At 33.4% G+C, this 17,368-nt stretch overlaps 2 protein-coding genes across 8 annotated transcripts in view; one reads left to right on the top strand and one right to left on the bottom strand.

The window, feature by feature from the left end:
- The window catches only part of slc36a1 (solute carrier family 36 member 1), a 146,441-nt gene that overhangs the window by 126,061 nt on the left and 3,012 nt on the right, over positions 1-17,368 (bottom strand). For 5 of the 7 annotated variants that reach the window (XR_012389768.1, XM_073921867.1, XM_073921868.1 and 2 more), the window contains exon 1: positions 3,304-3,427. The exons of 1 other annotated variant lie outside the window; for it this stretch is intronic. The gene's annotated coding sequence lies outside the window, so the exon portion shown is untranslated. Of the gene's footprint in view, positions 1-566; positions 947-3,303; positions 3,428-17,368 lie in introns of those variants that run through there. One more of the 7 variants, XM_073921864.1, reaches the window with a different exon arrangement.
- On the top strand, positions 4,581-7,386 carry atox1 (antioxidant 1 copper chaperone). Its single transcript, NM_001256633.3, has 4 exons — positions 4,581-4,677; positions 4,851-4,923; positions 5,120-5,268; positions 7,088-7,386. Exons 1-3 carry the CDS (start codon positions 4,672-4,674, stop codon positions 5,242-5,244), a joined length of 204 nt encoding a protein of 67 aa, NP_001243562.1. The 5' UTR covers positions 4,581-4,671; the 3' UTR covers positions 5,245-5,268; positions 7,088-7,386.

Genomic DNA, 17,368 nt, shown 5'->3' with positions numbered 1-17,368 from the left:
AACATATATTATTGGTATCAGTGTAGAAGTGGAAACTGTGAAACAGTATCATTCAAAAGTACTATTAAAATGGATTTGCTTTTATTCACTAAGAGCACACTAAGTTGTTCAAAAAAGTAAAAAAGTGAAAGTAAAGTTACATTAATAACAATAACGATAATTTATTCAAAATAAATACTGTCTTTACACATTTCTGTCTATGAAAGAATCCTCCCAAAAAACAGGAAAATACAGCAAGAAAACCGTTTTATTCATAACTGTTAGAATCATTATTAACGATTGAGTAGCATCAATAATAAATCATTGTTTAACTTAACAGCAAATTAGCATATTATAATGGAATGATTAAATGTTAAACACAGTACATATAATAAGAATATAATTTACTTTAAATAACATTATTATTTCACAATTTTTACTAGGGCTGCACAATGTATTGTTTCAGTATCAATATCGCAATGAGTGTGTCCACAGTAGCCACATCGTAGGATATGCAATTTTATATTTTATAACTATATTTGGGATTATGGTTAATCAGCACAACAACTGAGAATACATTGTGGTGCCATTGTAAAGTATAACCATAGTAGGCCATTTGCATTTCAAGTGAGCCTAAAATACTTAGGCACAAAAAAATATCCTAGTAACTTTAATGTAGAATAATTTTACTAAATTATTAGAACGAGGACTATATACAGTTTTATTTTTTACATTTATTAATCAATTTCTGTGTCTGAACATTGTTTGACTCTCCGGAAAAGCATAAAGAACTGTTTATTTGAACCTTTTCTTTGTTCTATAGTAATTAATTTTGCTTGCATGTTGTTTATTTTATTATATATTGTATACATGATTCACACCCTTACAAAACGCCCCTCAATTAATCAAAATTTAGGATTTCTTTCCAAATTGAGCTATTCAAGCTATCTGGTGGAATTATTTTAACATTGCAATAAAAACCGCAAAGAAACAAAATATTGCAATACCCGATTTTTGTAATATGATGCAGCTCTAAGCTTTACTGTATTTTTGATCCAAAAACACAGCATTAATAAGCAGTATAGGCTTCTTTTAAAACATCCCAAACATTTGACGGGAAGTGTATATTCATTCTGACACCCATGCGAGTTTTGTAATGGACATTAATATTCACAACAGTCTCAGAAATATGTCACAACTGTTTGGAACCATTCCAAAACACATGGGTGTAAACAACCAAGGCGATTCCGCACATTCATTCAGGCGCTGTTAATTACAAGCAAGTTATTAAAACACAAATGACAGGCTGTCTCAACTGTTATGAATATTAAACTGCAAACCACTCAGTTTAAATATAACCTGACTGAAGCTATCAGTATTTTTGGTTATTAAATGAAACATAAATATGAACAACAACACTGTCGCATGATATGTCTCTATTCAGTGCCGTCATACAGTATCTAAAATCAATGTTTGACTTTGGAGTGGTCAGTGTTTTGCCTTGAACATTTTCCCATTGACTCCTCAATGTCTTGGAATGTAAAAGTTGAATCAATATGAAAACAGATCAATGGGAAAATAAAAGCCTTTCGTGATGATGCAGTTCGCTTGATATTGATGTAGATTTAATAGACATGTCACGAGGAAGATGTTCTAAATATAAAGTCTCAAGTCAATATGCTAAATCCAATGCAAACATAGTTAAGGTCACAGTTTGAGGATTTCTGATGGAGCGTTCCATGTCAGAACAGCCAAATTTGAGGGCTTTTCCTTTCCTAATTTACGTACTAACTATTTCGGAAGAAAAATTAACATTAACACTGATCTCATTTAATGAAAATCAAAGTATTATATATGTCACGACAGTTAATTTATAGAGTAATACACTGGTTTGCTTGTTTTTATTTTTTTCATATTATTGAATGAACTGTTTGTTAAATCTCTTTAAACTTTTTGTTTTCAAATTATATGGCAAAAAATAGGAAGACGAATAACTTTTTAAAATTTTAACCCATCTTCCACAAAACAAAGTGGATTATTCAGTAAATAAACATTACTAATATTATATGTTTGCCTTTAATTACAATTATTTTGCTTTCCTTCATCATAAATAAATAAATAAACAAGCTTGAGTGTACAGGATGATCCAAAAGGAATACAAACCTAAACAAATCTAATTTAATGCTTCTGTAATGTCCACAATTTCTTAGCTGTAAATATTTAAACAGTTTAAGATATCTTCTGTCATCCACATATTTGCAAAATTTTTGCAAGTACTGGGACAATTTAAAATTTGATTTTTTGGCCCATTATTGAGTCTATTTATTTACTTGTGTAAATGTGTGTAAATTTATATTTATCCAGTTTTGTAATTAATTTTAGTAATATTTTTGCCTAATATGAAAATCTTCATATGATTTATTTACAATACAGTTTGTAAAGTAATAAATTCTGTGTTTTAGTAGACATATTATATAAGAGACTTGCTTTGTTTACCAAATAAGTAGATCTAATTAGATTTGCACTGTAAACATTAAATAAAAAGTTTAAAAAGCTAATATGTTTTAAATCATAGGTTAAATTTTTAATTATGAAACTTCCAAAATAAAAAATCTGCATAAATTCGCAGATTTTTTTTACAAAATTCTCTGCAGAAATAGCTAAAAATGGTCGCAGATTCTGTCTGGCCCTAGGTATGGGCTAGGCTCTAAAATTAAGAAATGTTGTGGTAATACTCAAACCATCAGCGCATACTAACTAATGTTAACAAAAGAAAACCTAATATTAAAATGTTACCTGTAAGTAATGTCAGCAAAATCTACAGTAACTTATTAATAGCAGTTCATCAGTAATTTACTGAAAATAAATTACAGCAAAAATACTGTATTTACATGTATGGCACCATTATCTTGCTGTACATGTATACAGAATTATGTCTATTTCTTTACTTTAAAATGTACAGCAATTTTCACAAACTTTAAAATACATTAACATACTGCATAACTGCCCTGCAGTAAAATGCAGTTCATATTACAGTTAAAAACTGCTTAATTTACACATATTGTTAACAATGTAGTCACATTTGTTTCATACTACAAAAGCTATCCAGTATTGAGTTGTTGTTGTTTTTTATTTAAGACCTCGTCTGGATCAATTCAATAATCTGTGGTAATAAATGCTTTTCATAAATAACCGGTAATAAGTTCAATATCAGCATGATGTCAGTGATGTCACAACCCTCGAAGGCTCAGCAGGCTTTCTACAAGATGTAGCTCAGCATTAGCACGTATCATATTGTACATGAAATGACAGAATCAGACTTACCGCAAGCACCGCTGAATGATATTAACCAACTATATAAACCTAATAAAGTCCATATTTTAACCCGGACATGCTATGACAGAAAAGAGACAAGATGATCCGACACGCTGAACGACTCTGTTGTTCTGATTCTGCGTCCTCGCTCTGCTGTCACATGACACATGTCAGCTGATTTCACTTCAACGCGGTCTCTCACGGATTACGTTTCCGTGTTTCTGTTTTAAAAATCAAAAAGTTAACGATACACTTTTAAAACATTGCAGCTTTTGCAAAATCAAAATGACGTACAGAGTATGACGGAAGCTGTATGCTTTAGTACTTTTTAATGAACAAATTTAATGAAGGAAATTAACAAACTTTTTATTATTACAGTTCTCAACTTAATTTAATTTGAACGTATTTAATTTAATTATTTAATTTTGCTTAATTTTATTTAGAGAGCAACAAAAACAAGGGATCATCTAAAAAATGTGTTTTACGTTTAAAACGTTTGATATCACTTCTGATGCGATATCCAACAAAATGTTGTGTGCTGCTGAATATATCGTTGTATCTGTAGATGTATATGGAAAATACTATGTAGTAAACACTAGTCTATTTGAACCATATTATATTAAAGTGTCTTTTACTATATTTACAGAGCACAGGCTAACTGTTATTACGGTATTAGCAAACTGATAAAGTGTAACAAAATACTGCAGTAAACTCAACAGTAAATTGGTATAGTAGTATATTTTCTAGTTGTAGAAACTTGGTACACTATTGGGTTTTTGACACTATTTGTTGTATTACCAGGGACTATTACAATAACAAACTATTTCAAGTATTTTAGTATGGTTCAATTTTTTTCATGTGGGGATGGTATTTAAATCGGACTTGTGAGGAGCTTATAAAATGTGTAAATGAGTCAAAACAATACCAAGACATCTGGAATAGACATTTACGACATGGCAATTCCATGACTGTATGACAAGAAATATGTTTGGTTTTGGTCATGTGGGTCCTGTTATTAGCTTTAGATGTCCTTATTTGTTCATGTTGCATTTACATTACATTTAAACTGCACCAGAGTCTGAAACAGATTGGGACCCATCTTTCATCCAGTTTCGCTCCACTTTTGTGTAGAGCACCAAGGTTCAGATGACAGCATTAACATTAATTTAAATGAGCAGTAACAAACAAACAACAAACATATAATCAATTTAGTTTAATAATGCCACGTGTTTTTTGTGGTGCGAATGAACGCTTTGTCAGAAACTGATAGTTTATTGATGAGCCCTAAAGGAAACAGTGCGTCACCTGACCGTCCAGCAACAGTGCCAGCAAAATCGAGTCTGTAGACTTGAGTTTGCAGCAACAGTCTGATCGATCATGACGGTAATTACCCCCTTTAATATAACATTTAATTAACAATAATCCGTTTACTTTTGCTTAGGGTTTCAGAACATCCTAAGTTCGTTTTTACTCAAGATAACTTCCAGACTTAGCTTAGTTGCTAACGTTTTGATGAGTGTCTCTTATTGAATCAAAGATGTTTTCTTTCTTCACAGACTCACGAGTTTTTTGTTGACATGACATGTGAAGGATGCTCTGGTGCAGTCACTCGAGTACTTAATAAACTGGGTAAGGTTTAGGTTTTTTACATTTGAAATATTCTAATCGTAATATCGTTGAATTGTGTACTGGAACCATTTAAATGAGATGTTTGTGAATTGTGTTATTAAATGCATCAGATGTTGCTGCTTTCTTTGCTTTTTGTGTTAAAAAGTGCTTTGTCATGGTGGGACAGAGTTCATAGTTCATTTGTATTTCTCAACAGATGTCAAGTTTGATATCGATCTTCCCAACAAGAAGGTCTTCATTGAGTCAGACAAAAACACTGATGTCCTTCTGGAAACACTAAAAAAGACTGGAAAAACTGTTACCTACATTGGTACAAAATGAAAAGGTTTATATTAAAACAATAAGGTGAGAACTCAATTCAAATACTTCAGTCAATTGCACTCACAGAAGTTAAAAATCATTATAACACATTAACTGAACTATTATATAGTACAAGTTTCTTGGTCTTGTGATCAGACAGGATTTACTTGACAGTCCAAAGTTTGTTTTTATTGTAACATAAAGCTTGCATTATCAGTTTCCATCCACCTGTTAAAGTGATAGGTCACAAAAAATACATAAGTACAAATTTGCTAATTTTTACTTCTCTTCAGCCCTCACAATATGGCTTTTTTTGTTAAGCTTTATTGGAATATTCAACAACCACAAGCACTTTGACAGTAAAAAGCATATACAGAGAAGGAAAAAACTAAAAGGGATAGTTCATCCCAAAACAAAAACTAAAATCAATCACCTTTTATTTGCATGTTTTAAATCTGTTTGGGTTTCTTTTTTCTATTGAACACAAAAGAAGATATTTAAAAATTCATGAGCTTAAAGTCACATATAAGCTGATGCTGTTTGTTTACAACATTTTATAGAAACAACAAATAAAGAGTATTTTGATAACGAGTACAGCAGCATCAGCTCATGTTTGACTTTGCGCTACTTAAATTTATTATACTCAAGATTGCTTAAAAAAAACTAGGCTGTGTGGACTTAAAGAAGGCTAAAAATGCTGGGTTCTAGACAATCGATTTGAGTTGGAACAACATGACGGAATTTAGTTACCTTATTAATTTGTACAAATAGTAACAATTTACAATAAGGTTCATTAGTTAATGCATTTACTAACATGAACGAATCATGAACAACACATGTACAGCATTTATTAATCATAATTTAACATTTACTAATGCATTATTAACATCCAAATCTATGCTTGTTAACATTAGTTAATGCATCATGAGTTAACAAACTATGAACTACTGTATTTCCACTAACGTTAACTAACATGAACAAATACAGTAGTAGATGTGTTCTTCATTGTTTGTTCATGTTAGTAAATGCATTAACTAACATTAACTAATGAACCTTATTGTAAAGTGTGACTACAAATTTAAGTGGATTGAACATAAAACAATTAAGTTATTAAAAAAACTCAATAATTGTTTCAGCTAATTTTAAATAAGTCATTTAAACAATCAGCAAAATAAATTTCTGATTTGTGATATCAGAAATCAAGGATATTCCTTTCATTTTTCTTGTATATGTTTTTGACACAAAATACTGGTAGCCATTGGCTTGCATTTCACAAATCAGCAATGGTCTCAGTTTCAGCTAAAAATCCCATTAATTATACTCTTAAATAAAAAAAGAGTTAATTGCTAAAAAAAAGTGTTATTCTTAGGGCTGAACTTTTTATTTTTTAAGGTTGACAAATCAGTGCTGTCTCTGTTTTTGTACTAATAGTCTGTGACATATTTGTTGTAATGATTTAATTTGTTCTGATTTAAAGAGACAGTTCATCCAAAATGAAAATAATTGTTTACTCATATTCTAATGGTTCTAAACTTATGAATTTATTTTCTCTGTTGAACACAAAACAAGATAGTTTGAACAATGTTGGAAAAAAACAGCCATTGACATCCACTATGCTAGTCAATACCTGTTATTTTCAGCATACCTAAGTATATCTTCCTTTGTGTTCAATAGAAGAAAGAAACTCAAACAGGTTTGGAACAAGTGGAGCATGAGTAAACGATGACAGAATTTCTATTTTTGGTTGAACTATCCCTTTAAAAAGATCTCATTTATATTCTGAGCTACCGTTTTATTGCAGTTGAGATTACCTAAAGTGGACATGTGCTCATTAATTCATTGAAATTCATTGATGTTTTAATAGGTCAGAATCATGCTGCTTTGGAGATTATAAAATGGGACTCCTTCAATGGCCTGTACATTACATATCTGATCAATTGCTATGTATCTGCGGGACCACAAAAGGAAATTTGTTCAGCAGAACCACAAACAACTACCAGGCTTTGCTTTTTTCTTTTTAAAAATGTTCTGTTTACAATTATAAGAATCTTGATTAAAGCCAATCCGTTAACAGTGTGGTCTTTTTCCTGCCACACTTGTCTACATGTAATTGTATGTGTCCAGATGTTTAAATAAAGATTCCTGTATTTACTCAGAGGAAAACAAAATTGTCAGAGTGTTTTTTGCTTGTCCGTAACTAGAGTTTTAGTCAATTTTAATAGATAATAGCTTAATGCAATTTTATTTATTTATTTATTTATTTAATTTTTTTGTGTGTGTGTGGTGCAAATGTGACCCTGGAGCGTAAAATTGAAATTTATACATCTTAATGTACATCATGTTATACTTTTTTTTCCTTTTTTTTGATATATCTGGAATCTAAAGGTTAAAAAAAATTCCTTTAAATTTGTCTAAATTAAGCTTTTAGCAATGCATATTCCAATACAAAAAAAGGATATAAAAATATTTTTATTTATTTTTTTCCTAATTTCTGTTTAATGGAGAGAAGATTTTTTTAACACATTTCTTAACATAATAGTTTTTATAACTCATTTCTAATAACTGATTTATTTTATCTTTGCCATGATGACAGTACATAATATTTGACCTAATCGCCATAGTGTATAGAACAGGGGTGCCCAGACTTATTCTTATAACGGACAAAAACTAAGCTTAATTTGAGGGATGTGGGCTGAATATATTCACATCATATAACATAAAATTTGCCACTGGTTATTTTCTAATTTATTTTTGCTGACATTTTAAAATAGCTAGAAAATGTTGCTTTAAATCATATTAATTTTATTTTTACATTTTATAATACACTTATTATTACAGTAAAAACATAAGCAATTTCATTTATACCACAATGGAGTGCTGAGAACACTAGTCGACTTGCTCCCTACCTTTGCCAAGATTGCTCTCCAATATCTTGTGCTTCACCTTTTGTCAAGTGACATTTTTTTACATTTTAAAATTCTGATTCTAAATTGATTTATTGAACATTTAATAGAAACATTTTAACTTCAGTGTGACTTTTTTTTTGTAGCTCATAAAACAAAGAAACAAAGGGTTATGTTCAAATCAAAATAACAATCTCTGTCAAAGGCATCCACCCCAACCACATTCCCATCATTCTCCCTCTCTTTTCAAATGGGATGGTGGGTCAAATCAAAGGTTACCACTTTAGCCCCACTTTGGGTATCTCTGGTATAGACAGACAGATGGGGTAGGTTGATTTGAAAAGTTCTTAATACACCAGAAGGGGGCAATGTTACCCTTTCAATAAAACAGCATTTTTAAAATTGGATTTCTGTCTGCATAGTTTTTCACACCAAAGGTAGATGAAGCGAAATATGCATTTTAAATGTACATTCTTTGTCATTACAAACCCACTGCAACCCCCCTGTTAAATATCCATATCCCATCTACATTTACAATGTTGTGTTGGTGCAGCTGTCAGCTCTCCTTCTCCTGATACATTACAGCTTTAAACTGCTCTGTTGAAGAGGCCAAAAAAAAAAATGACAAGGAAAGCATTTACCATTTTTGAATGCAAAATAACCAGTCTGTTTTACTTGATGCTTGGAAAGTCACAGATTTATTGCAAAGGGAGTGAAAATCATTTAAAATGAAAGCAAAGAAGAAGAAAGCTTGAATTTTGATGCATTGTTTAAGGAAATGGTTTTACCTTCTCCTTCTAAATGCATAGTTATTCTAGAGAAGGGTCACAAACACAAGCGTAACAAAGAAAACTCATTCAAGCTGAGTTCCACTGCAAACAAAAAATGTAATAAAACACGACAGGAAGTTTCGCTTTAATACAAATGACTGCGCAAAAACTGATGTACATTTTGTACTGGATATTTGCTGAATACCAATGTTTATTTTTTTGTATTTTACTAGCTTCTGGGAAACAGATCCACAAAATATATGGGAGTGTAGATGTAGAACAGGTTTGTACCTGAAGAGAATATGAAAGAGTGAATCAGGGGCTTGCTCTCCGTTGTTGAAGCTGAGATAATTGCTAAGGGAGAAGCATATAAAAGCACAGAGGAGATGCTGACAGGCAGTGTAGCTACTGAACTACAGCCGTCATCAGGGGCAAACAACTATGGTGAGGGGTCTTTGAGGTCCACCATGAATTTAGCAACTGTCTGCACTGCGTGGAACATATTTATTTATTTACTGATGAAACAATGCAATTTAATTCCAGGAATAGATCCCAGTCTGGACAAAATTGCAGCAATGTTGCAGTTAAATATACAGTTCTGAGCTCATGAAAAACAGGCTTTTTTATATAGCCTATTATAGGTTACCTAGTAATTACATGTATGTTGAAATGCATTTCACAGGATTTATAAAATTCAACATTACACCTGCAACATGGCAAGTTTACTACACTCTCAGAAATAAAGGTACAAAAGCTGTCACTGGGGTGTGGTACCTTTTGAAAAGGTACATGTTTGTAACTAAAGGGTCTTTATCAATTCCTCAACGGTACACATTAGTACCTAAAAATTAAAAATGTGTACCTTTTGAAAAAAGCGCTCGTACCTTTTTTCTGAAAGTATATGTTGGAAACCCAAATACTGCAAAATTACAATGACATATATCTTCTCTTCTATATCAGGTCTTTGCATACATTTACTATAGCCAATATGACGTATTGTCATTCAATTCTGCAGCACAACATACAAGTGTCCAACAGTGAACATGCACCCTGATCTGATGTAAAAGACATTGGTAAACAACCTTTTTTTTCTATTTTTATTTTATTTTTTGCACATGAAAAAGAAGCTAGCTAAAGCTAGATCCCATGGTCTTTAGCCTCCGTTTTAGCGCAACCGACTGCCATGCGAAATGCTGGTTTGCCCCCAGCTCAGATCGGGTTGGGTAGTGTAGGACCGGTGGGGTTACATTGGTGCTGTGACCCAGATGGGAGTGAGGTTTAGGGGTTTGAGTGTAGCGGAGGCCAGCTAGGGAAGTGCTATGCAGGTAAACCTCACTCCTTCTACCTCTAAAGGTGCTCTAGAGGCCATGGTCTTTAGCCACCTTGTTAGAGTAACCGACTCCCATTTAAAAAGTTGCCGGTTTGATCCCAGCTCAAAATGGGTTGGGTGGTGTAGGACCAGTAGGTTTACACACACAAAAATGTTCTTGAAGTTTGATTACAGTTGAGTTGAACCACTGAAGTATTGGTTCCTTTTCTGAACGGAGTCTTTTAGTTTAAAGGGAGTCAGAGAGCTCTCGGATTTCATCTAAAATATCTCAATTTGTGTTCCATAAAATATCATTAAAAACAGAATTTTAATTTATGGGTGAACTAATGCTGTAATTTGCTATCTGAGATTATTCAGTAGAATTTTTTTTATGATTCCTTATGTGATCAAGATCTTTCTCTTTGCTCAATAAGACCTCAATCAGATATCATGGGTATACATTTTTTGTATGGATATGTTTTTGTTATATATATTTAAAACAAAACCCTTTTCAAAGCTTTTCTGGTTTAAAGTGATGGAAATTGAGATTGAAGCTCACTCATGCTACAGTGATGCTACACAATTGATAGTTTGTTGTCTAGAATGGCTAGATTAATAAAAGAAAATGCAAGGAATGCTCAGCCATCCAAGCCAAGTGTAGTGACTGAAGAAGCCTCTGCAACTATAACAAGTGTCTTGCCGGCTGTGAATGACAAGGAAACCCACTGTTTACAGCAGGGATACAAGTATCCATGCATTAAGGACTTCTCTTGAACAATGAGTGAGTCTTCACTTTTCTTTTTCTTTGCATGACAAATGAGGCATCTCCACCTAAATCTGTGGTGCAGAGTAAGTGTTTGATTGCTATCAGGACCTTTGTCACAAGCCCATTTATTTAACTGAATTAATGAGTCACTGTAAGAGAATGAATGTGTGTCGTGCTGCAGATCACAAATAGAGGCCTATTTCAGATCACAGTTGTGTTCATGATTCATTCAATCATTCATATTTTTGTAATTAAAAAATATATTTATATTTACTGATGTGTTTTATGCCATGAGGGAAATTGCCAATGTCTAGACAGCCATCATATTTGCATTCTGGTTGTGCCAATTAATTCCTGTTAGATAAAATATATATTGAAGGCAAACATATATTGTTTGCCTTCAATATATTTTAAAATCGCTATAGATGAAATGTGTCCGCTGCATACTGCATAGGACATCATGCTCACCACCGCATCAAAACAAATGTGTCTTGTTGACCAAATTGCATTTTTAATAATGATGATGAGAAGTAACTTAACATGCAGTTGACTCTATTTTCTGATTATTTTCCTTATGAAATAATAAAGAACTGGTTTTCGTAACTTATTTATTAGACATTCAAAAATGCATAATTTCACATTTTCTACACTATCACATCTTTTTTTTTTTTTTAAGAAAGAGTCATGAAATGCATCATGAATGACTTTACTGATGTAAAAGATACATACAGTATCTGTGAGTGATGTCTCTTCCTTTTCTCTGTTTTCAAAAATGCACTGACCTAGAACTGTTTGGTTTTCATAATGTCCATTTGGATAACACACACTGATTTTAAGGGTGCTTTCACACCTAGACTTTTGTTTCGGAACCTGTCTCGTTTCCCCAATTAGTGTATGTGAATCCAGCAATCGGGCCAAAACAATCAGTCCAAAATTGTCATTCCAGACATCCCAAGTCTCCCGAAAGTTCCGTGAGTCTCCTGCAAATGCACAGAAACTCAAATGCCCGCAAACAAGTGATAATCACCAGGTAATTGCCATCTCCTTCCTGGTCTTCAAATACATCGCGTACCCTTCTCACACCTCTCCACTGCATTCCTCTTCGCTCTTCAGATGCGTCGCGTGCACCCTGTCAAACCACCAAACCACCACCCCATGACAGCTGAGCGGGACTGTGAAACTGTGAAACTTTGATCAATGTGAGGAGAGTTTACTCACACATGACTTGTTTTAGCTATTTTTAAATTTCCTGTGACGCGAGGCCACTGATACCAAACCGGAAGTTTTGGACCCATCTACCTATAGGGCATGTAAAAGCAGACATTGACTACGAGTAAAGACCACAGGTTGTCCTTTTGTAAATTTGTTACAAATCTACTAATAGTTTTGTGTAGGATGTAAGCATGGAATTGCTGATGACTACTTTCAGGCACTTTAGAATCAGTTGTTTTTAGGGTGAGCAAAAATAACTCCATTTATTAAGCATTTTGATCTTTTAATATTTCTAAAAGCTACTTTACAGGTAATATTCAAGGGATGGATGCCCCTCCAACTGCAGTGTTGGAAACAGTACAACCCTCAGTGCTGGGAAACACCCACATACTCACCCATTTACACTATGGCCAATGTTTGTTCATTCATTCGTTCATTCATTTACTTTTCGGCTTAGTCTCTTTATTAATCAGGGGTCGCCACAGCGGAATGAACCGCCAACTTATCCAGCATATGTTTTACGCTGAGGATGCCTTATTCAATTCACCTATAGCGCATGCCTTTTGGACTTTTTTGGAAACCGGAGCACTCGGAGGAAACCCACGCCAACATGGGGAGAACATGCAAACTCCAAACAGAAATTAAGGTTAATGTAGTTTATCCAATTTACCTATGTCTTTAGATTGCAGGGAAAACCAACGTGAACAAGGGGAGAACATCCAAACTCCACATAGAAAGGCCTTCTGGTCCTAAAGCTGGGACTTTATCCATGCACTGACCTTCTTGCTGTGAGGCAAACATGCTAATCACTTAGCCACCATGCTGCCCCTGAATTTATTTCCTTTAAATACAAACACATATAGAAACAAAAAAGTCACATACACATGTTCAGACATTGACAGGCTCAGACAGGCCTTATCTCACAAATCAGCTGCTGCAATATCATGAGATCAGGTCGGGATCGAACATCCAAATCTTCCACCAATCAACTGCTCCTCTAGAATATTTACATTTTTCTCCTTAATACTTTTGAGAATGGGAAACTTTGCAAAGGATAAAATCTGCTGATATGTAGCAAACCAGAATTCCTTCCTTTTTCTTCTTCAAAATATTGAGCCTACAGGACGTGACTATAGACAGGTAGAGACAAGTGTAATCATGCACGCTGATCAAGGTGAGAAGCATCCACCGTAACTAAAGCTCAGCACAGCACAGACTGTTCCAATTAGTGTGCATCCATTCCTGACTTTCAACAAACGCCCATTCACTTCATACTGTACTGCAAAAAAATAAAAATAAAAAACAGAATTTTAAAAAATAATAATAAATCCAAACTTGTATCTATTATCTTAATAAAATATTTTTAAAGAGATTGAGCTCACAAAAATTCAAAAACACATTCATAATGCTTCCATGCATAAAATAAAATTGCCTGAAAATATATTATTTTTATGATTTAAGCTGACTAATTTCAGGCCCGTTTTTTTTTTTCTCAAAAAGTGGTGGTTTTTGCAGTTATTCAACTAATTTTCAATTTAAAGAGCCCCTATTATGCATTAAAAAGGTCATAGTACACTCTTAGAAAAAAAGGTACGCGAGCAGTCACAGTACCTTTCTTAAAGGTCCATATTAATACCTCAAGGGTACATATTAGCACCTAAAAAGTAAAAAAAAAAGTGTTTCTCTTAAAATTTTTAGGTACTATAATATAATTTTGAGGTACCAATATGAACCCTTTAAGTACAAATGTGTACCTTTTGAAAAGGTACCCCCCCCCCCCCCCCCCAGTGACAGCTAGCGTACCTTTATTTCTGAGAGTGTACAAGAGATTTAACAAAACACAATTAAATTTGCAAGCTAGAGAAAACAAGAAAGCGGCCATTTTAATCGCACTTAACTTACTTACACTTGTAAAATGGAGGAAGGAACTGATCCATGAACTGTGTACTGTAAAGTTCCTGTCAAGCTCTGACAAAGTCCAATACATCAATAGTCTTTTCTGATCCTTCCTTTATCAATTGGCCAACGAATATAAGGGTATAGATTGCTGAAGCACTCATCAGAAAAATTACAGGAACACAGCACAAGGCTGGGGCTATAATACTGAGGTATTTTGCAAAAATAAACTTCAACCACTGACTCTTCACATCCTCATCAGGGAAAATAACACTAACTTTCTGTGCACTTCAGAGCACAGCGTCTTCACGACATGATTCAACTGGGATCTGCTACAGTGTTTGTCTCCCTCTTTTTCTTTCTACAGTGTTTGTGGGCGGGGCCGGAGGGGTCAATTTTCCCGGGGCTTTGAGTGCAACAAATGGGAGGGGCTTAAGTTCTGCATCGATGTCATGCTGACATGGCTAAAGACTCATTACAGTGTGATTTATTCGAACCACTATGAGTCAACTCTTTTATAGGTGAATGTAATTTTAAACACGGTGCACTTTCAGATTTAAGCCTTAGCTGGATATGTTGCTTCATTTCACTTCACTTAAAGCTGTATTACACACTGCATGGAAGGTCATTTTTAAAAACCCATAATAGGAGCTTTAATATTTTGAGGTTTAAATACTGCATTTTAGTAATATTTTGAGCACTATTTGAAGTTGACATGTGGTTCAAATTTAGAACAATGTCTCAAGTTCAGTTTCACTTAACAAACATCATGATGTGTCACAATAGATTTTGAAAACAATATAATTAGTTTTTTTAATTCATGGGGTAAAGGGTTAAAATTTTGCCCTCAATGATATAGTGACTGCATAAACAATAACAGCTTTGCACTAAATTAACTGTTAAAAAGGCTTAAAGGGATAGTTCACCCAAAAATAAAAGTTTACTCACCTTCAAGTGGCTCCAAACCATTATGAATTTCTTTCTTCTGTTGAACACAAAATAATTTATTTTAATGAGAGCTAAACACCTGTAAGCATTGACTTTTATTTAAAAAAAAAACAAAAAACATATACTGTGGACATCAGTGGTTGCTGGTTTCCAGCTTTCTTCAAAATATTTTGTTCTGGGTTTAAACAAAATAATAAACTCAAAAAGGTAAGAATGAGTAAACTAATAAGAATTTGCATTTTTGGGTGAAGCATCCCTTTAACAGATGGGACTAAAACTGAAGCCAATTATGAACAGCGAGAGTTGATTAAATGCCTCTTTAATTTGTGTATTTAAATGGTGTTTATTAGGATTTCTCTTCGGATTATTTATTCAGTTCAGAATTTAGAAGAAAAATTGATGATGTGGCAGCACAAGGACATTTTTATGAGATCATATTTCCGCTCTTAATATTCTTGTCGTCTGCGCTGTCAAATATTTTAAATGTCTTCTGTGTCGAATGCTCCTTGTGGGGATTATTATGGAATAACGGCCTTCAGGACTGCCATTATAAAAAGAATGGATTAAAAATGAGCTCTATTGAGATGATAAAAGTGTTGTTCACACATTTGGATAGAAAATGGGAAAATAAAAGAGAAGGAAGGAAGGTTAGGATTGGTAATTTTGTAGTTCTCCTGTTTAGCCTGAAGGGGGTTATTTCAGTTCTGTTTTCTAAAATACTGTGGGTTCTACAAGTCTAATTTCTTTCACCTGGTATTAGGATGTGTTTTGGCAGGTGTTTAAATTGTTTTTGTCACTTTTTGACCTTTTTGAGTGGATTTCTCAGACTGATATAACAAGGAAATGTAACTATTTTATGTATTGTCAGAAAAGTGGATAATTTGTAGAAATTCACATAACTTTATTCAAATGAAAATGCTATTTGTTTATATTGAGGGATGAGCAAATCATACTAAAATGTAGGAGTGATGTATAAGTTCCTATTAATTTGCCACTAAATTGAAAAGTTAGGAATTGCCATGAAATTGTTTTGGATTGCTTTAATAGTGTAAAGGCACATGTTGTTGAAAGCATTTAAACAGCCTCAAAAGACCACCTATATTTATTATGAAACCTAATGCCTAATGTAGCACCTAAGTGATAATTACAGGATGTACTATGATGTTCAAACTAATTTTCAGCTTAAAATTAGAATTTGAAGTACAAATTAGGATCCTAAAATATTTCATAATGAACTTCTTTCATAATGAAAGTCTAAACCATGAATTGTGCACATAATTTTATAGATTGCAGTGTTCTTTAAATCTTTTGTTTTTAAAACTGTATCTTTCAGATCAGCATTTTGTTCCCTCATTCATTCATTTTTCTTTTGGCTAAGTCCCTTTATAAACTGTTGTCGTCAATCTGGGGTCGCGGAAAAAAACGCCAACTTATCCAGCATTTGTTTTACGCAGCGGATGCCCTTCCAGCTGCATCACTCTCATTCACACACACTACAGACATTTTAGCTTACCCAATTCACCTGTACAGCATGTCTTTTGAATTATACTATACTGAACTTCTATGGTTTTACTCAGTAGTTTGAACTTCCAATTTGCAGTTTCTGTGCAGCTTCAAAGGACTCCGCATGGTCCCAGTCACCACTAAGGAACTTTCCTGAAAAAAATCAAAAACCTTAATTTCTTTTCAACTGAAGAAAGAAAGAACATCTTGAATCACGAGGGGGTGAGTAAATCATCAGGAGATGTTCACTCTGGAAGTGAACTAATCAGTCTAGGTTCATTAGAAATGCATGCCTCAGGCTACATTTTTTATAAAAAATAAAATACGTTGCTACATCCTGTACAATACAGCCAGATCGCATTGTAAACCACTGACCTAAACTTTCTCTAAAAAAAAAAAACTAAAGGTGCTTTGAGTTTTACCTTGATTTTACATTACTTTAGCTTCTTGTGGAACTGTGCTTCACCAGACTATAACCTGAGCACTCTGCATACAACACCAAACAAATTGAGCTACAGAGCAAGCAGACCACACCAGAAAAGTTGTACATATGGAGATAGATGAGGCAAACATTAGATTAAGTTGTTTTATAAAATTTATCAAATATCAAATAATTAAATATCAAAAAGTAATTTATCAAATAATGCTAACGGTCTAATCTGATTCAATGATCTAGCTAAGATAAGATAAAAATGTTCCCGCCAGTCCCAGATATTGGCTGAATGAATAATTTTGCATCCCTACAATGCATGTAAAATATCTTAATGCCAAAACAACATCAATTTGTAAAAAAACAAACAAACAACAAAAAAAAAACCTCAAATCAGTTACAGGATAG

Source organism: Danio rerio, chromosome 14, assembly GCF_049306965.1.
Source record: "Danio rerio strain Tuebingen ecotype United States chromosome 14, GRCz12tu, whole genome shotgun sequence".
NCBI lineage: Eukaryota > Metazoa > Chordata > Actinopteri > Cypriniformes > Danionidae > Danio > Danio rerio.
The sequence above is the reverse complement of the archived record's forward strand: the minus strand, read 5'-3'. Positions and strand labels throughout refer to the sequence as shown.

Excerpts from the sequence above, each read along its gene's own strand:
- atox1 (NM_001256633.3), top strand. Across the intron at positions 4,924-5,119 it reads TCGAGTACTTAATAAACTGG|ATGTCAAGTTTGATATCGAT; the intron begins GTAAGGTTTAGG and ends ATTTCTCAACAG.